Source organism: Olea europaea, chromosome 18 (genome assembly GCF_002742605.1).
Source record: "Olea europaea var. sylvestris chromosome 18, O_europaea_v1, whole genome shotgun sequence".
In the NCBI taxonomy this organism is placed as follows: domain Eukaryota; kingdom Viridiplantae; phylum Streptophyta; class Magnoliopsida; order Lamiales; family Oleaceae; genus Olea; species Olea europaea.
The window spans coordinates 19,956,522-19,977,379 of record NC_036254.1 but is presented as its reverse complement, the minus strand read 5'-3'; the positions used below and the strand labels follow the sequence as shown (position 1 = coordinate 19,977,379).

At 35.5% G+C, this 20,858-nt stretch overlaps 2 protein-coding genes across 2 annotated transcripts; both read right to left on the bottom strand.

The window, feature by feature from the left end:
* Positions 1 to 381: 381 nt before the first annotated feature.
* Positions 382 to 1,802, bottom strand: LOC111367709 (phytolongin Phyl2.2-like). The gene has a single exon (XM_022988727.1). It carries the CDS (start codon positions 1,581 to 1,583, stop codon positions 660 to 662), a length of 924 nt encoding a protein of 307 aa, XP_022844495.1. The 5' UTR covers positions 1,584 to 1,802; the 3' UTR covers positions 382 to 659.
* An 11,284-nt stretch (positions 1,803 to 13,086) lies between these two features.
* LOC111367708 (soluble starch synthase 1, chloroplastic/amyloplastic) lies at positions 13,087 to 20,858 on the bottom strand. Its single transcript, XM_022988726.1, has 15 exons — positions 20,454 to 20,858; positions 18,876 to 19,228; positions 18,682 to 18,759; positions 18,456 to 18,580; positions 17,738 to 17,819; positions 16,990 to 17,163; positions 16,274 to 16,355; positions 16,043 to 16,134; positions 15,771 to 15,833; positions 15,596 to 15,685; positions 15,298 to 15,422; positions 15,106 to 15,214; positions 14,983 to 15,038; positions 14,354 to 14,393; positions 13,087 to 13,704 (listed from the first exon to the last, which is right to left on the bottom strand). The coding sequence occupies exons 1-15, from the start codon at positions 20,755 to 20,757 to the stop codon at positions 13,546 to 13,548; spliced, it is 1,932 nt and encodes a 643-aa protein (XP_022844494.1). The 5' UTR covers positions 20,758 to 20,858; the 3' UTR covers positions 13,087 to 13,545.

Sequence of the window (20,858 nt, the reverse complement as noted above, 5' to 3'; positions counted from 1 at the left end):
ATGACATTTGTACACTCCAAAGTGTACGTTTGACACTTGTTTGGTTGTAAAAAATGATTGGACGGAAATTTTATTTTTTTCAAAAAAAATAGTCAAATGACAGTTTGCAACTGTCAAATTTGATAGATATAGACCAAGCGTGATTGAAATTAAAATAGCATGTTGTAGTTCGATCGAAGATCTAACAATGAACCAAACACCCTCTCCTTGACACTGGCAAAACATAAAGATTCAATAACCAATTTATAGCATGTCTTCGTCGAGATATTAAGTACCCGCCGGATTCATCTTAAAATTTCGACTAAAATTCAAGTTCACATTTCTTCACTTTTTATCAAAATCTATTAAAAAACGGCGCTTAATTTAAATATACTACATCAATTAAACCACTATAAAGGCACAATCTTTAATCCTATAATATGTTTTATACGCAATCTTAAAGCATCCAATGAAATAGTGTACAGACATAACAACCACATCATCTTATCCTTTTACTATTACAGACTTTAATGTTGTCATAAAGGAAACTCAAAACATTACCAGCATAAGCCAGACTAACCTTATATTACAGCGGTACCTTCGCCACCATAATCTGCCACTCCATTTCAACAGCAGATCATCAAGATGGATCGAAGAACACACAATTTTCTGAATAAAATTCAACTGTCAATGCATTTGAAGCCTCGGCAAACCCACAACCAGACGATGAACAAGATAGCACAAACGAACAAATCGAGCGATAAAACAACCCAAACTTGCTTTTTCCAGACTTTCTTAGCCTTATGGTGTCCCATTAATTCTCCAGAGCACAACCCATTTTTGTGCATTACAAGCGAATACTCCCGGCTCATTCCGATTCCGTCTCCCCCCTCATGATCATCATTGTTGTTCTTATCAAGCTTCTTCTCGAAATCTCTTCTCCCATTTACCCTTCTGCCATCACCCGTTTTGAATTCACCAAATAGCCTCTTCTTCTTCGAGCTCTTTCCAAAATCCCCATTTGGTCTTCCCCTCAGAGAACCCGAATCGGAATACATAACCCCGCTTTCCACTAATCGCCCCCCGACCGGCGAATCCGGGCTGTCCATATCTGGCCCAGGACCCACCAATTGATGGAAAACCGGATTAAATTCACCCTGAAAACAATGGGAAGTCAAACGTTCCAATTTCCTTTTCCCCAAATCCCCATTGTAAACCACATCGAAAGCTTCCTTCACCCTTCTCAGAAATGCCAACCCCTCAAAGTTCTCCATATTTTCATCAAAAATGGCGAAATAAGCAAAAGGATCGTGGATCAGGAAGCTGTAGGTTTGACGCCTAACGGTGTGAGTGAAGGTGGAATGAAACGGCGGCGTTTTCTCCAGGCATTTCGCGGCGATTGATCCGAGGCTTTCATCCCTGGAATTGAATTCAGCGAGGACCGTTGTTCCCTTTGCAATGCAGGCATACTGTACCAGATCAGGATCAGAAACCATCATCGAGCTCACCCCGATACGGAAACCTTCAATACCCGACCCAGAGATAATGCTATTCTTCTTCTCTGTCTCTCTATGAGCAATACAACAAACAGGTCCTGGTATCATTCCAAAAACAGAAACTGTATAGTGTATCTCATATTTAGGATAATGTAAAAACGCATAGATTTGATGAATCTTTTAGGGTTTGGAAGAGGTGCCTTCAGCCATGGAGAGGAGAGGAGAGGAGAGGAGAGGAGAGAGAGAGAGGGAGGGAGGGAGGAGGGAGCGAGGGAGAATTGACAGTTAAGAGACTCCTCAAAATAATCAATAATCCCCACCATTACATCCAAATATGACTGATCTCTTTTTCTTTCCTTTCAATTATAAATTAATGGAAAATTGCATCAGAGGTTCCAAATTTTTTATTTTATTACAAAATACACCTTAACCTTTTATTTTTGTGACTGCAGTTCCAACCCTTTCACTTTAATGACAACTAGAGTCCAAATGAGTCAAATGACCGATTCCATTCAAAATGCCGTTAGTCAACACTGATATTGAAACTTTGACTAAAATTGACGAATTAAATGAAGGACGAAATAGTTAATAAACATTTCCAAGCAGAAATAGATATAAAACGTGTAGGTACACATTTCTGTGTTCTTCTGTCAAGCTAGGCTCCGGGAAAGGCTGTACGTAAAGGTTTGAGCCAGGGTCGGTGGACAGGGGTAGCACTCGGTCTACTTGATTCGGGGCAGCTCCTTAGCTAGCCCATTTTGATTTGTAAGAGGTGGTAGATATCCAGGGATAGGAATCGCTCTTTTCGGGTCGGTTCCTTGGCCGAGGGGGTCCTGTCATCATGGGTAGTGAATGGGGTTAAATGAAGCAATATCGGGAGGAGCGTACATCAATACATCGAAATAACAATTCAAATAATTAAATATAAAAATAAAAAAGCAGAAAACTTCATCTTCCCCAAAACCCCCCACGCCCACCCGTCCCAAAAAATAAAAAATTATAGAATCGACGACCGACGACCACTCCTTAGAGAGACTGATTCTTACAGGGATTTTGAGGAGGTGGGTCCCATTTTATCTCCAAATATTGTTACAGGAGTTGAATTTGTAGCTTCACACTCTGTAGCAGATTTGCTGATGCATTTCATTGAAGTTCATTTCATTTTCTTGTAATTGCGTTCTTTCAATTTTTGCTATTTGTTGTACTTAGATTAAAGTGCGTTTCTTGAATCTAGTTTGTTTGGACCTGGGTAATTTATAAAGCTGCTAATCATATCCTTTATTCATTTCATCTTGCTGGTCTTGGGGCTTCTTTTTGTTCTTTCAAAAGTGGAAGAATTACAAGTTATTTATCATGGGGAAGTTGAATGTTCATTTGAAAATGAGATAAGAGAAGAAAAAGAAAGAAGATGAGAAATAGGGCTTATGTAATCTTCCGTTTAATGATTTCATTATGTTAATCAATATCAAATCTACATTTAAATCATTGTATTGATATGTGAAGAAGATGAGTATCGGGTTGTTAGTCGACCGTCACCGATTTTGTACGTTTTTATTTTTATTTTTGTGTGTGTGTGTCTGTGTGTTTAGGATGGGTGGAGGTTTGGGGAAGATGAAATTTTTTGTTTTTTCATTTTTGTTGAATTTTATTTAATTTTTTGATTTGTTGTTCTATACTTCTATTAGAGAAAATGTTCATTTACCATTTTGTCATTCACTTAATTTGTCAATTTGAGTCAAAGTTCCAATATCCGTGTTGACTAATGGCATTTTGGATGGAATCTGTCATTTGGACTCCGATTGCTATTAAAGTGAAAGGTTTGGGGCTGCGACCATAAAATGAAAGGTTAATGTATATTCTACAACAAAATGAAAAGCTTGGGACCTTTGTTGCAAATTTCCCTGAAATTCATGATATTAATATTTTAGGTTTGTTTAGCAAATTTTATCATTTATAAATGGTCAATTTTATTTTTACATACACATTTTAATGAATTCATAAATATTATTTGTTGGATATTGGTTAAATAAATCGAGAATTGAAAATCGATTAAAGTGACTTCGTATCGATTTCGGCCAAATACTCAAAAGCTCGACTCAATCCGTTTAGGCAAAATTGTTTGCCACTTCGCCGCTTCGGGGCGCACAATCGGGGATCGACCTGCCCGGTCAAAAGGTGCATTATTTGGAAAGGGTGCATGGTTTGGCCTCAACCATTAGTGAATAGACACCTTTTCATAAAGGTACATTGTTTGGAAAGGGTGCATGGTTTGGCCTCAACCATTAGTGAATAGACACCTTTTCATAAAGGTACATTGTTTGGAAAGGGTGCATGGTTTGGCCTCAACCATTAGTGAATAGACACCTTTTCATAAAGGTACATTGTTTGGAAAGGGTGCATGGTTTGGCCTCAACCATTTCGTCCACACCCTTTCATGGTCTATAAATAGGACCCTTTGGGTATCCTATTCCTCACAATTTGATATGCAAAACATCTCTCATCCTCTCTTCTATCCAAAATCAAAATCATTTCATTTATTTTGATTTTCCTTCATTTCATCCTTGGAGTACATAAGCCTAAATTTGGTTCGTTGTACTTGTGTTTTGGAGTGCTACAAACACAAGTGTAGCCGTTGTATCTTTGGAGTCGATTGCTGAAATCCGTAGGCACTGTTGCGGGGCAAATTCGACTTAAGCACAAAGAGTCCAACTCTTGCCTCGGCTTTGTCCCTACTTTCTTCTTCTTCTTCTTGTTTGTACTCTGTCCAATTTTCGGCACGGATTTACAAACTATCATTATACTTATTTTGGCGTCACTTTCACAAAATTCCTCCAACATTATTAACTTATCCAACAATTATTTTTATATGTTTATAAATTAAATCATCTATAAATTCTGGGCTTATAAATATATTCATTTAGGTCTGCGAGCTCTCATTTGGCTGGAACTTGAGACGAGCGAACCACCCTACAAACTCAAAACATCCTAACAAGTGTTTGAATTAGGCAGAAGAGAGCATACCACCACCCGACAACTCAAAGCATCCAAACAAGTGTCAGCTCCAATAGGTTTTGGGGGTAAGCAATAAGGCTGCTAGTTGTTTGATCGACACCTTGTTTGTTGTACCCGGTATGGAGTCATTGTCGATTAAGTGTATATATATAATATTAAGAGGAGTAACCCAAACCTTATATGTTGGTGTATGTCTTCATCTGTATTCGATATGAAATTTTATCCCTTAACATACAACGCAAATGAGCCACCATCTTGACATTCGTGTACTCATTTTTTTTAGTCTTAATTGAATCGAATTTCTCATTGAGCTAAATGGGCTCTAATTCCATATTAAGATTTAAGATTCCATCTTAAAAGGTCAACCTTATTAAAAGTAGTAACACAAATCTTTATATATTGGTGTATATTCTCATCTTTACTAGATATGAAATTTATCCCTTAACATAGATCATGTTAATAAGATTAAGAATGAGAATACTTTTTCTTATAACTATATTTCTTTTAACAATTTTAAATAAATAATATACTAATCACTACCCAATCAAAAGTTCAAAACTTAGTGAGACATGCTCTATATTAATCAAATACTATTGCTTTTTATTCCTGACACAATGGAGATTTTGTTGCAATTGCAGTTATCAATTGCAGTTATCAATGAGTAGCATTGTTGCCCATACCAATTGATAAGTGGAATGATTTTTGAGCTTTACATATGAGAATTCAAAACTTTTCATTCAAGTTATGCTCATATATATACCTGGTGATGTCGAAAATCATACCAAGGTCGAGTTGTATGGACTAGAGCTAAAATCAAGAACAGAGATATGGGGTCTAGTCCCTTCGATACTTAATAAAATTAGATGGATAGAATACAATTGTTCAGCCATAAATTAACTAATGCAAAGCTTACATGTAATGAGCATGCGATGTACATCTACAATAGTATGTGGTATAATCCTCAAAAGATTAGGACCCATGTGGTTCATTCATGATCTAATGGACCTAGGATTCTTATGGACATAGGAAGATTGAGATGAGCACCATCAGATACAGGCAGTGGTGAGCATGCGTCTGGATATGCTGAGCAAAGCTACTGTCCTGAGTTGGGAACAATAAATGAAAGGGGATAGCTTTTATCAAAGAGTGGACTTGTACACCTTGGACTTCTTGGATAGCTAGATGAACATCTATAATCAGGCTGGCAGGCAACTTCCAACAATTTTTAAGGTGCCATCACGGTTAGATCACCAAATCCTAGACACGATCTTTCTAGAGATGGAGAGCCCCTTGCTAATCTCCCCCTCTTCTTCCTCGGCTAGCTCTCTCATGGCACTATGGTAGCCTTAGGGAGAAGCCTTCACTCATCAACCTGAAAAGAGGAAGAAGCTCGTCTAGAAGATGAAGACAGAAGGAGGATGGAAATGAGGTACAATCATCCTAATAAAATTGTATGTTTGAGTTGTAATAAGAATAATCTACTTTAGTTGAAGAGTAGTAGGCCCTAGTGACTTCGCTACTGGGTAAGTCTATAGAGGTCCATACCAAGGATGCAGGTATATAGACGATTGATTATCTCCCAAGGCTGTATGTCTATAAGGGTCCAAGGCCCCCTACCAGGCACGTAGGTCTATAGAGGTCAGAGTCATTTACCAATATAGAGTCCCCTACAAGATCGGGGTGAACTACTAGGAACACAAGTTTTTTACTATCTTCCGCAAGTGCTAAGCAATTAGGTGGACTTTTTGCAAGATCGATGTCATGCTCGAGGTCAAACCTCACACTGGCCTGTAGCCCGTTCCTAAGGTATATCAATCTATAGGGGTTGATCCTATAACGTTCTTGTGGAAGACATGCGAAATGACCTCAAAGGTCATGGCCCTTGAAGGGTCATGGTTGACCTATGATTAGTAAGGTCAACTAAAGGATCTATATTGAAGCATCACCCTAAACATCGGGTCTTAAGAGGATGATGTAGTAATATCATCAAGTGAGTCACGATACCACCCTCAGGGTAGGGAACCTTAGACTCATAATCTGTTTGATCTATTTTCACTTCTTCTTTTTTTTAGCCATTTTCCAATAGAAAAATCGCCAAGTGTTATTTATAACAATTCTGACTACATCACCTTTTTTGTACACACAACAATCCTTAAACCTTCCATATCATAGATTTAGTTAACAAGTAAAAAAATAATATATATATATATATATATATACACACAAAATTGTTATAAAAGTGAAGAAAAGATAAAAGAACAAAGAGATGTCAATAGATTTATGTGTATTTTATTAAGGACCGAAACCCTGTATTTATTGGGCAGAATCATGGATACAACACTAATAATTTCTACGGCTGCAGGGTATAATTGTTATTCACCTCTAAACCCTAATAAACTTACATTTTACAACACCCCCCTTGAATGACATATTACAAAATGTATGCCTCGTTAAAACCTTGTTTAATAAAAATCTAATGGGAAAAAAATCAAACGAAGGAAAAAGAGCACAATTATTTTGGAGTACTAAAAATAAATGTTATCTCATTAAAACCTTGCTAGGAAAATCTAGTGGGATAAAACCTAAGTAAAGGAAAAAGAGTACAGCTACTCCCTCTAATGTTGATCAATGAAGATCTTTGAGTCGACACATTTCAATCTTCTGAACTAATTTCTTGAATGTAGATATTGACAGTGCTTTTGTAAATAAATCAATCACTTTATCACTTGAGCGAATTCGTTGGATATCGATGTCGTTATTCTTTTGAAGCTCATGTGTATGAAAGAATTTTAGAGAAATATGCTTCGTCCTATCACCTTTGATATAGCCTCCTCTGAGTTGTGCAATACAAGTTGCATTGTCTTCATACAAAAATGTTGGACTATCCTTTATTGAAGTTAATCCGCATGATACTTGGATTTCGGCCTGCTTCATGTATTGCAATACTTTCAGAATGATTTGAGGATGTAGCTATCAATGATTGTTTCACATATTTCCATGTTATAGTCGTTCCTCCACATGTAAATACATAACCTTTTTGTGATTTAGCTTTATGTGGGTCAGATAGATAACCTGCATCTGCATATCCCACTAAAGTAGATCTGGACTTTTGACAATAAAATAATCACAAATCAATAGTACGCTTTAGGTAACAAAAAATATGTTTAACACTATTCCAATATCTTTGAGTTGATGTAGAGCAATATCTTGCAAGGAGATTTACAGAAAAAGTTATGTCGGGTCGAGTGCAATTTACAAGATAAGTTAATGCTCCAATTGCACTAAGATATGGTGCTTCAAGACCAAGAACATGTTCTTCATCTTCAAGTGGATGAAATGGATCACTTTTCACATCAAGTGATCGAACAACCATAGGTGATGCCAATGGATGTGCATTATCCATATAAAAAAGTTTTAAAACTTTTTCTGTATACGTAAATTGGTAAACAAATAATTCATCTGTGAAATGTTCAGTCTGCAATCTGAGATGAAATTTGATTTTTTTTCTAAATCCTTCATCTCAAATTAATTTTTCAAATAATCAGCAATTTTGTTGAGCTCTTCAAGAGTTCCAATTAAATTTAAATCATCAACATAAATCGTTACAATTGCAGATCCACTATTTATTTTCTTTATAAAAACACATGATCAGACATCGTCATTTTTATAACATTCATTTAACAAATATTTGTTAAGGTAATTATACCACATGCGTCCGGATTGTTTTAATTCATATAATGATTTTTGCAATTTAATGGAGAACATAGTTTTCGGGCATGTATCGTTTGTTTCTGATACCTCTAGTCCTTCAGGGACTTTCATAAATATGTCACTATTAAGTGAACCATACAAATATGCAATTACTATATTCATAAGGCGCATATCAAGCTTTTCTAACACAGTCAAACTAATTAAAAATTTAAAAGTGATAATGTCCATTACGGGAGAACATGTTTCCTCATAATCAATTCCTGGTCTTTGTGAGAAACCTTGAGCTACTAGTTGGGTTTTGTACCTTGTAATTTCATTATTTTCATTTCTCTTTCGTACAAAAACTCATTTGTATCCAATAGAGATTACATTTTCAAGTGCTCAAACGATAGGTCCAAACACTTTTCGTTTCTCCAAAGAATTCAATTCCACTTATATGGCTTCTTTCCATTTTGGTCAATCATTTCTATTTTGACAGTCTTTAGCTGACTGTGGTTCAAAATCCTCATTTTGCATAATATCAAGAGCCACATAAAGGCGAAAATATTGTCTATAAAAATATTATTTCGTTCCCATAATTTATGAGATAAATATATACTTTATTGAAATCTCATTATTTTCGAATGCTTGTGATTTTTCGGGAATCATATTTTCAATATTTGATTTATTAATCTTTTTTAATGTTACTTCTTCTGCAATTTTTAGTTGGTCTTTATTATGTATTTTTCTTTTTCAAAGTACAGAATCTTTTAAGCAAACTAGTAGGCTACACTTTTGACGCATTTGAGATTAATTTGTTATATTAGATTGTCTAGCAGAGACATTAGTTTTTGCTAAAATACTTCTGCTAACCAAAAATATTCAATATTATTTTCTTGCATCGTCTCAATATGATATCCATTGCAGCGGATATCTTTAAAACTAAGTAAATTTTTTTTGAATTTGCTAAAATAAAGTGCATCGTCAAATATAATTTTGTATTATTTGGTAAAATAATAAAAACTCTTTCGGGGCCTTCAACGATATTCAATGCACCTGATATTCTATTAACATTATTTTCTTTTAATGTTAAGTCCAATAAATTTTTTTGTCTTGAAGAATAGTATGTGTCGTTGCACTATCAATTAAGCAGGTATCTTGACAATCCATCATAAATCCATCAATATAACAAAATAAATATGTTTAAAAAAACTTGAATTTAAATTCAAAATGATAACATAATGAATATTGTGAAATTAACGATGCATAATAAAGTTCAAAAATTTTGCGAAAAGTTAAAACATATTTCAAACTAAATTTCTAAAATAAAAATCTAATCTATATCTTTCATCACACCACCCCTAATCAAATGGTCAATATTAACATTTAGATCAGCAAAGAAATCGGAGACATCTAAATGACTTGCATCAATTGACCATCACAGTAAGCAAAATTTGTCACCATTTTTCCCTTTCCCTTTATTGATTTTTGGTAGAGATCCACAAGGTGTTTTGCCGTACGACAAGTATGTGTCCAATGCCATTTCATTTAATATTTAAAGCAACTTTCTTCGTGTGCATTTTTCAATGTGCTAATTTCATTTGCTTGTGCCTTTTGAAATTATTATCGTATTGTTGAAAACTTTGTTGATTATTTCGTCCATGGTTTACTCCACGTGCACGTTCGCATCCACGTCCAAATCCATATATATGTCCACATCCACGTCTTTGTCATGATATTGCATTTGCTTAATGCAATGCAGTACCATTTGCTTCAGACAATGGTACAGAACCAGTTGAACATAATCCATGATTTTTTATCAGCAGTTCATTATTTTGTTCAGCAACAAATAGGCAAGATATAAGTTTTGAGTACTTTTTGAAACCACGCACGCAATATTGCTACTGCAGGAGCACATTCGAGACGTGAAAGGTGGAAAAAAATTCTCCAATATATCTTCATCAGTAATTTATTCTCCACACAATGTCAATTTTGAACATATTATGAACAATTCAGAATTGTACTCACTAACAGTTTTGAAGTCTTGCAAACGAAGATGCATCTACTCATAGCGGGCATTGGAGAGGACTATAGTCCTTTAATGATCAAATCTTTCAGTTAATTTTTTTTCAAAGAACTTGTGGATCTTTCTCAGTGAGATATTCAATTTCCAGTTCATCGTGAAGATGATGGCGAAAGAATATAAGTGCTTTTACATTATCTTGTAGGGATTCTTTGTTTCCTTCTTTTATTGTCTCTCCCGAGCCTTTTGAGACAAGATGGATATCAGCGTCAAGTACCCATGATCGATAGTTTTTGTTAGAGATGTCAAGTGCAGCAAACTCAAGTTTTGTAATGTTTGTCATTTGGTTAACTACACAGTAAAGTAAAAAAAGAAAATATAATTAATTTTGAAAAATATAATTAGACATCACATAATAGTTAATCATGATATACGTTGCGTGTTTTCCTTCAGCGATTAACATTAATTTAAAATAATATATTTTTCTAAATATGTGCTTCTTCGGGAGCATGTTGTACTTTACTATTGCTTTTTCAAGAGCAATATGTCAATATTCTTCTGGAACATTGAATATTTTAATCTATACTCTTCAGGAGCTAGTAATATTCTTCAGAAATATTAATTATAATGTTGTGCTATTTCATGAGCAAAATATAATAAACTATTAATTTAAAATTTATATAAGAACATCTAAAAATATTTAATAAAATTAAAAATATTAATTACTAAACGCAATGATTGTGACACAAGTTGATACAGATTGTAACACAACGTATATACAATGGTAGAATTAAAGACGTGAAATAAAGAGTGTAGACAAATGTATTACAATGGTATTATATGTAAAATAAATCGACATGCATTAACAAAAAGAACTCATTATCACAATAAAGTATTCAACTTTGACCAAACATTAATGAACTATGGAATAGCGTGTAAACTTTTACCCATAATTGATTTGCCAGACACATTATTTGGACAGCATTATACACACAAAAGATGGGTTTGGTGATACACAAAGTTATTTGGACAATTGAACAACATTATAAAAATGAATAATACTATTTGCAGTCGCTCACTGCGACAGTCGTCCTATGTGGCATACACATAGCAGGTGGTTATTTGATACATTAATGAATAAAAAAACTATCATATTAATGCATCAAATAATCACGTCATATGTATGCCACGTAGGACGACTACGAATAGCATTACTCTATAAAAATACACTTCGGAATTGATATAAAAATACACATTGGACAGCAATATAAAAGATAACGTGTTGTGGCGGAATTTCACGACGGCACTCAATTCGGAATTTGATGTAAAAATAAATTCTAGACAGTATTATAAAAGAATTAATTGTGGGAGCAGAATCGTGTGTAGACATTCATTAATTCAAACTCATTTTATTTTTTTATTTTTTATTTTTTGAAATTCATACCCACTAAAGGTAGAGAAACACAAATTCACACATAAATATGCACTGACAAAAAAAAAAAAAATAAATAAAAATTGGAAACATCGTTTGTGGAAAAGAAGTTTTCGAAAATTATGTATCAGACATGCATATTGATACTTGTGTAAGCATAAAAATAGGTAGTAATGCATGTGTGCGGCAAATAATGTGTTTGATATGAAATTGAATGTAAACTACCTTTAAATTAATTTGCTATAATTTTTAAAGAATCATGCTGATAACATTTTATGAAAGTGAACAAAATAGAAGGGAGCAGAGAGAAGTCAATAGACTAATGTGTATTTTATTAAGGACCAAAGCTCTGTATGTATAGGGCAGAATAAAAAATACAACAATAATAATTTCTATGGCTACAGACGTATAATTGTCATTCACCTCCGAACCCTAATAAACTTACATTTTACAACAAAAATCAAATTCTTTTGTTCCTTTCAAATATAATAAAGATTAAGCTCTCATTTAATAGCAATTTTTCATCTAAAAAAATCATTTTTTTAACATTATTTCACTATTTTAACATTCATTATTCATTTTTCAATTTTTTCATTATTATTTTACAATTCTAACTATCATTTTTCATTTATTCTCTTATAGGTAGAACTTACTTTTTCTTTAACAATCAAAAACCAATTCTCATAATTATTACCGAAAAAAGCTTTCATTTAGTGGGACTTTCGATTTTTTATTTTTTTTTTTTAAATTAAAAATATTTTACCACTAATTACATGTTGTATCTGCAGCCACTCTGTCTCGAAAAGTACACCCCAAGTGCATGTAAAAACACAAAAGACTTGATTAGACGAAGCTAACGATGAAGGCCCCAGAAGGGAAAATTTTATGCTAGAATTGTTGGGCTTTACCCAGAAGGGAGCCCATCCAAAAATTCTCGACGGCCCTGGTTCGAAGGCCCCAGAAGGGAAAATTTTATGCTAGAATTGTTGGGCTTTACCCAGAAGGGAGCCCATCCAAAAATTCTCGACGGCCCTGGGCGAACCAGGGCCGAAGAGGGGGTTTGGAAATAGTTTTCAACCAGCAATAGACGCGCCTCGGTTAGAACCTCACTAGCTGCGTCATTGCCCCAAGCGCAAAGATAATCTTCAGTCCTCCATGTCCCTCCTCTTTATAACCTAAATTTCTCACCCAGTTTGAATGGAACATCGATGTGGGACAAAATGCAACTCATTTCCACACCCTAGTTACCTCTTAAGAGTCTCATGTGGGCCCTCCCTCTTAACGTTAATCAAATCTTAGTAAATTTAATATAGGTAAAGCCTAGAATCGTGTTCTAATAATTTCACCAAAAAGAGAAAAAGGAGTATACTGCCTAGCAAATCAAAAGGTTCAACTCAACATGTAGAAAAGCCAGCAGGAACAAATTCAACAAAGTAAGATATGTGAAAATAGTATGACAATTAAATAATTGTTTTCTTTTCAAAATTATCAGACATTTTCGTAGCATAATCACTGAAGAAAACCATCCCATTTTCAGATTCACACAGCAACTTACAAACAATCAAAACCTGGCTTTGCCTTGATAAGTAATCTCATGTATGGACAGACAGACAATGAACACTGTAAACAATACAATGCAAGACACTCTCTCATTAAAACTCTCCCCAGCCAGCCAAAGAACGATTAAAGGGTGGCCATGAAATAGACTCAGCCAATTAACGTCGGCATTGTATAGACTGAAGTGTATCTAACAGAAAGACGAAATGTCTAAATCAGGATTCTCCATATAATGCAGGCATAACTTACGTGGTGAAAAAGAACGACTATTGACCATCACCAATGATGTTATCTGGTCAAAAGCATGATCACGAGTTCTTGTCAACTTTCAGCGGCTACTTGTCATTCCTGTCAATTCAGCCAGCATAAGGAGGATCGGTGAATGCCCATTCAAAAACTTGCTCGTATTGAATTGCTGCTCTATCCCAAGAAGACTCTCTCTCCATTCCTCGTTTCACCAATCCTTCCCAAGAAGAATTGTGTTCTATGTAAGTCCCGATAGCTAATTTTAGTGCCTGCAAACATTCATAAGCAGTGATTTTGCAAGAAATCAGTTATTCAATAACTCTAAAAGATTATTCTATGCAAAAGAGCATGTGACAACTAACAGATCTATCAGCTCAGCACACTGCACCATTAGCTTAATAGGATTATCATCTGAAAGGGCTCGGAGGAAGATGGCCATCCACTTTGTGGATGAGTAAAAATTATTTTGACGCAGCAAATTATCTTTTCATCACTTAACTTCCAGTTCACAGAGGCCTTGTTTTGTTGTTTGGGAGCCGCATGTTTTAATTAGATTCCAATTTTGACGCCTTTTGAAGAATTGTGGGTTGAGAATCCATTCAAAAATATAAATGACACTAAACAACTGTAAGAATCTGAACAGGTATGCCAGCCAGGCCATTATAGTTGCACATCCATAGATTAAATCTTCTATTTTAACTACTTTCTCTTCATCCCCCATTTTGGGTTTGAATAAAGGTTTTGTATAATTGGAGAAAAAACTTAGTTATGTAGCCAACCAATCAGAGAATTTAGCCTGCACTCAGATAATATCATGGTTAAATGAATATGAGGACATAAGGAGCAAAGCACATAAATGCACAAGCTATCAATCCATGTCATTATTTAACAAGATAAATGCATGATAAAAGAACTTACTGCAATCAAATTCTCTCTTGATAGAGGAGAAAATGTCCACCTGTTGGGCGGTGCAAGATAACAGAATTAGCTCATATAGATGTACAAGCATAGCAAGGAAAAAAATGACAGAAGCATTAGACCATTCTGTTTCTCTACAGGCGAAAAAAAGTTGATTGCCCCCTTTCAGAAACACAATGAACATTTTAATCCATTTTTAAGAGCCTATTTGAGCAGGAATGAGATGTACAAGAATTACATTATATACAGTCACCAACAGCCCCCACAGGACCTGTAATTATCTTATATGCTTAAGTTGCTTCATTTTACAACATAGATTAACTCAACATCAGCATAATAAAGAATCAAGAATGATAAACAAGTTCAATCCCCAATGCCGCCACAGCCTTTCAGGTTTTACATGTTACTTATACTCAATTAAAATCGATGCAATACTGATCATGCCGTTTATCATCAACTAGTATTGAGATCCAGTATAAAACTAGGTGGAGGAGAATGTTATATGTGTTTGATAATTGATGGAATATCACTACGTGATACAATGTTGTGAGCTTCCAAGATTTAGCAAGGAATGCATGTCAACACTATGATGAATTATCAGCAGGAAATGCTCAAGGAGATATGCGTACCCTGTGCCTTCCCCACTGGGTTCCTCAGCATATGGATTGAAATGTTTTACAGTGTCCTGACCCATTGTAGACCATGTATTAGTACATCATTGTATGTATCCAGATCTAGTTAAGTGAACTCACTCTAAGCCCCCCGGTGCTGTGGACAACGGGAATGGTGCCATATCTCATTGCATACAACTGGTTTAGACCGCATGGTTCAAATCGTGAAGGCATCGTTAATATATCACAGCTGCAAAATTATTTGCATCAATAAGCCGTTGCTGTTAAAAGTAACTGGAACAATTGAGATCCAGGGTTTAAATATTTAGTTACCCTGCTGTTATCCTATGAGAAACGGGAACATTAAACCCAACCCAACCCCGAAATTTTTCTCTGTAAACTGACTCCAGGTTTCGCATCCAGTCTTCATACTGTTTCTCCCCAGATCCAAGCATTATCTGACAGAGAAACGTAATCATAATCCAGTTAAATGTTGGGTAGGGTTGTGGGGGTGGAACCACATAGAACTCCCACAAGAAAACTCCATAAAATACTACTTATATAGCACTGTAGGAGACACACAGTCATACACACACAATAAATAGGCAAAGAAAAGGATAAGAAGACTTACAAATTGGACATCTTCTTGCATAAGTTCTGGAATTGCTGAAAGAATAATGTCTACACCTTTCTGGTAGTCCAGTCTCCCAATAAACCCAATCTGAAAATGCCATACTTTTACCAGAATTCCAGAAGAAATTGAAGATATACAATTTGATTAAAGCAAAATCTGTATACAGTCTCACCAAAGGGCATTCTGGTCGTATTGGTAGACCCAATTCCTTTTGCAATGCAATCTTGCACTGAACCTGTACCGATGAGCAGCTATAAGTAAATAACTTGCAACTAGATGTTCAGATAACTGAAGTTGAATTTATGGATCCATTTTTCCCATTTTCTTTCCAGGATATTTAGTCAGTTGTTATGAACCTATAATATCATAAAATTCAGATGCAAAGCAGGTAGTTACAAGCAAGTGAACTTGCAGACTAATACTTAGGAACATGCAATTGTCTACCTTCCCTGAAAGGTCATTGACAGAGTAGTGCGAAGCAATGTGCTCATCCGAAGATGGGTTCCATTCATTGATATCAATTCCATTGGTGATTCCTGCATAATCAGGTATGTGTTTGAGTTGAGAACATAATACAGGCTTTCTATGATGTACAGGAGTACTAACAGCACTCTTATGCTCTAAATTATGATACTCCAATATATTTCAGATCCAGATTATAGACAGTAGTCATACCATTAAGAACTGCCTTTCGACTGCTCAACAGCTCATGTAAACCGTATCCACCTTCAGGAGTCGTTATTTCCGAAGAATAACCCTGCCATCAGAAAGGGAAATAAGCAAATGAACATGTGCCAATTAATTGCAGTATGAAGTGTATATATATATATTCCACTGATAATTTTGTGAATCCATGTTATCTGCAGAATATTTTCCTCATTTCCACTTTTTGTCATTCGTCCTTTTTGGGTTGTTAATGCAGATGATTCCCATCCATTCACGTGTTGGATGGGACATCAGCAGCAGATGACAACATGAGATTTGATGAGTAATAGAGATGAACAGAAAATAAATTAATTAATTTGGCACGTGAAGCATGCTTGGAAAGTGATTAAAAACAATTTATTACAAATAGATAAAAATGATTGGTGGATAAGTAGGTAGTACTCGTGGGTCGTGTGTGGATAAAATGTGATTTGAGTGTTTATAAATATAAGCCAAACATAGGCTTAATTGCACAGCCACAGCACCACCACCACCAACCCACCTGTCCCCCCAAAAAAATTTAATAAATAAATAAACATTTTGAAAGGCATCCAACAACCTCCGAATTGAATAGCTAATTATCCTTTAAGGTAACCAGATAAATCCTTATATCTCCATACAATTAAACATACAAGCTGATACAATTAAACATACTAGCTGATCACAAAATATATGTAAAAAAGTACCTGGCTAACTGTCAGTATCCTGTCTGCGGTAACAATTGCACCTTTCAAAACATTAACTGCTTCACCAGTATCAAGAGCATGTGTCCTTGCCCACGTGGGAAATACCCACTCCAGTGCCTTGTACCACTCAGGAGGCAATCCCAAATACTCGTATGTTGCTGCAGCTTCCACTCCCTTACGACAAAAAGGCACCATAAAGCACTACTCAGTGTCTTCAGAAAATCAAAATCTATATGTTATCGTGAGTGCGACGTAATGATGAGCAAACTTGAAGAGGCTTTGCATATAGGCTATAAAGTATTATGTCCATCATTAGAAAGCAAGAAACACTAATTTGAGCCATACGGACACATGCCTGACTTTAAGTTGAGGAAAATGTGATATTCAATGAATAATGTTACTTGTACATAAGCAATTACATAATAGTTTACATATAGATGAGATGATAAAAGGAGATTGGAAAAGATTTTTTTTTTTTTTTTTAAAAAAAATTCTGACTCAATCATATCTCACTACCATCATGTATATATAAACCATTGTGCAAACCTATTACATGTAACACAAGTGATATATTGATTATCTAAAGGGGCCTATAGAGTTGGTGGTTACAAAAGCCAAACAGTAAGAAAGGTCCTACAGTTACCATTTCTAGCAGGTTTTTTATAATCCAATATTGATATTAGCACATTGCACCTTTTCCAACACAATGACCCCAAATAAAATGAAGAAAAAAACATGAAAAATCTACCTGATGTGCAAGATTATGTATTACGAGAATACTTCGAGCATCCTTATAAACGCCATATGGACGATACTTGGCTGCCAAGAGTCTGAAATTATGGAACAGGTTCACAATCATACCAACATGACAAAACAATAAATAGCATGGTAAAATGTGTGATGGTTAAAAGGCCTAAGATTTTTCCATCACGTTGCTGTCATTAGGTCTAAACATAGGGACCTAATAGCCGTCAACATAAAGAAGATACTAATACGCTAGATAGTGAGTGTAACTCAAATAAACCAGAATATGCAGTTAATGGAAAAGGATAAATTGCCCTGAGAGGAAAAGGAATAGATCAATTTGCTGATGAGATGACCTTGCATCCAGCTATAATATTAAAACGACAAACCAAAACATGTCGACGATTTCAAGCTTTAACAGGTGAATAATGTCTCACCAAACTATAGAATGAGTAATTCCCTTAAAAATGTGCAGATGAAGCGGGTGGAAGGAGAATTAAGATTGCATGACTAATACCATGTAATAATCAAGTTCAATAGTGCATGCATTGCATCATGAGTGCAAGGAATTACATCTAAGGTGAGCATTGTGACTGAGAATAAAATCTTGAAATAGTTGCCCATTGAAGCACGTGCTTTAGACTGGCTATGACTGACGAAAGAGAACTAATTATTTACGAAGCTGGAGCAGTTTATAATATGAAAGAATTTATTTCACATACACTGGAACTAGGGCAGCATGCCAATCATTTGCAAGAAAGACACACTTTTCTCCATAAGTGAACCCTCCCAATGGAAGCACTAGGGGAGCTTCACAGGCTGCATGACAAAGCAAGTTGAACCGAAACTGTTCAACCAATAAAAGATCAGCATGCACCAATATAAACTCATGACATGCCAATTTCCTCCTCAAGCTCAACTCAAAAATAATGTGTGTGAAGCATATACCTGATTATCACCAAAAGCACCAAAAATATCACCATATGGAGTTCCGGGGCGATGGTATGAAGGGTGGTCAACAAAGACCTAACAGTAGAAGAAATAACTAAAGGGGCAGAGAAAAAGAAAGTGACAACAAAATTAAGGAAAACAAGATATCTTTATTAAGTATTTAGCAACATCTTGGCCAGAAAGAATCTTACCCAATCAACACCTGCCCTGTATTCATGGAAGAACGTAACCTCATGCACACCACCAAAGCAGTAAATCTTACTCCGCTGATCAACTTCGACAGCATTGGCAAACTTCTTGTCTGATGGTCCTCCATCCAAATATCTAGGGGAGACAACCATTACACGGTGTCCTCGTGTAGCCAGTGCCACAGGTAAAGAGCCACAGACATCTCCCAAGCCTCCTGTCTTGGAATATGGAGCTGCTTCAGAAGTAACAAAAACAACACTGTAGGTTACCTTGGTTGAGGCTTCCTCTCCTCTTTCGATGTCTTCAGACAACTCCTCCTTTCCAATAGCTATATTATCCTGTGTTTCCATGACATCTTCACCAGTAGCGAAAGTTGGATATAATTCTCATTAGAAGTTAAACTGAGACATTTTTGTAGAGAAGAATACGTACAAGTTAATAAAATCACGTGATGATTGAATACTCAACCTTACAACCCCATCTAGGTTCACATTTCCAGTTAAATAATCATTCACTTATGATTTTCCAGTCATTGTTTCTTTCCCATTTGTTCAGTAAAATAAATTAATAGGGAAAGTGGTGGAAGGCTTTAAGACACTTTCAGCTCTCAAAATCAATTGAACTTGATTCTTTTCGGCTCAAGAAAACTAGCTACTGCAGTTCATCAGTAATACATAGTGCTTCAGAAGGCTCAAAGTATCAGCAGCTCTTTGACATATTATGTATTCGTAATCCTAATCATCATTACTAATGCATCACATCTTGTGCGACATTTACAATTATATACCCTCCAGATCATATTGTGGAATCAAATTCTCATCATGTGCACAGCTGATTGAATTGTTAATTTTGTATGGAATTCCTTAAGCCTAAGCTTAGTAGCAAACTGACATCCTTTTCATTGTAGATGCTTCATGTATATGATTGCAATATACAGTTATTGTAAACAGCAATTTAGACAGTAGTTTGGATTTTATGCATTATAACGTTCATATCATTCCAGGTGCAAATGGAGCGCGTGAACCAGGGAAACCTTAACAAAAGGATCAATTCAAATGTCAAATCTCACTGCCCAGACCAGACTACACAAGTGAGCATTATACATGAAAAAACGAGTAGCCAACCGATTAATAAAGTAGATAGTGATTCTCGGAATAGTGGTTAGTAATCACTTCTACCAACCAAGTGAACTTAAAGGATATTGCAGAATGGAAATGGAAAAATTTGAAGAAAAGCCAACATATAAAAAGTCCCAATGAGTCCCAATAATCCCAAATATTTCATTGTTGCTTAGCTATTAATTTACTTGTGATAAGTAAACAGCCCACATTACACAAAAGTACAAAATTTTGTGCTAAACATAACAATTTACTCAACAAATCACTTTTTCCAGAAAATGTAATCGTTTCCTTAAATGGGATATTTCTCAGTCCCTGCCTGCCACCCACATTGCAATCTTATCCGCTCAACACTCGCAAAATCTAATTCGCCTATCATCGTCATATACCCCTTACAAATCAACAATAAAATAAAGCAAGAAGAAAATGAAAAGTGAAAACAAAATTAACTACAAACTTTACCAGAGTGAGGAATCAGCTGAAACCCAATAACAGAGCCAGAATTATCCCTCTCAGTCCCCAATAGAAGACCTTTTCTTTGCTCCTCGTCTTCAGAATTTCTACCACTTGTAATGGAATCCTCGCCATTGCGTTCCTCTGTATATGATCTTCTTTTCACTACTAAAGACTGACTTCCTTTGCTTATTTTCCTATTTCTGTACAAATACCCGAAACCCACCTGCCCAACTGCACTACACCACCTGATAACGGAGATTTCTGTTGGTTCGCGGCATAGAAATCTCGATGGAGTTTTTAGAGTCCCCATACAGAGAAACCTCGTTTAGAAGCAAGGGATCGTGACTAACTATAAGAGAAAGAAGTAGAATAACACTGGGATCTGCTTTAAGCGCGAAAGACGAGAAAGTG

Excerpts from the sequence above, each read along its gene's own strand:
- LOC111367709 (XM_022988727.1), bottom strand. The coding sequence starts at position 1,583 with ATGATACCAGGACCTGTTTGTTGTATTGCTCATAGAGAGACAGAGAAG.
- LOC111367708 (XM_022988726.1), bottom strand. The coding sequence starts at position 20,757 with ATGGGGACTCTAAAAACTCCATCGAGATTTCTATGCCGCGAACCAACA. Across the intron at positions 15,215-15,297 it reads TCTCATAGGATAACAGCAGG|CTGTGATATATTAACGATGC; the intron begins GTAACTAAATAT and ends ATAATTTTGCAG. Across the intron at positions 14,394-14,982 it reads CCCAGTGGGGAAGGCACAGG|GTGGACATTTTCTCCTCTAT; the intron begins GTACGCATATCT and ends ACCGCCCAACAG.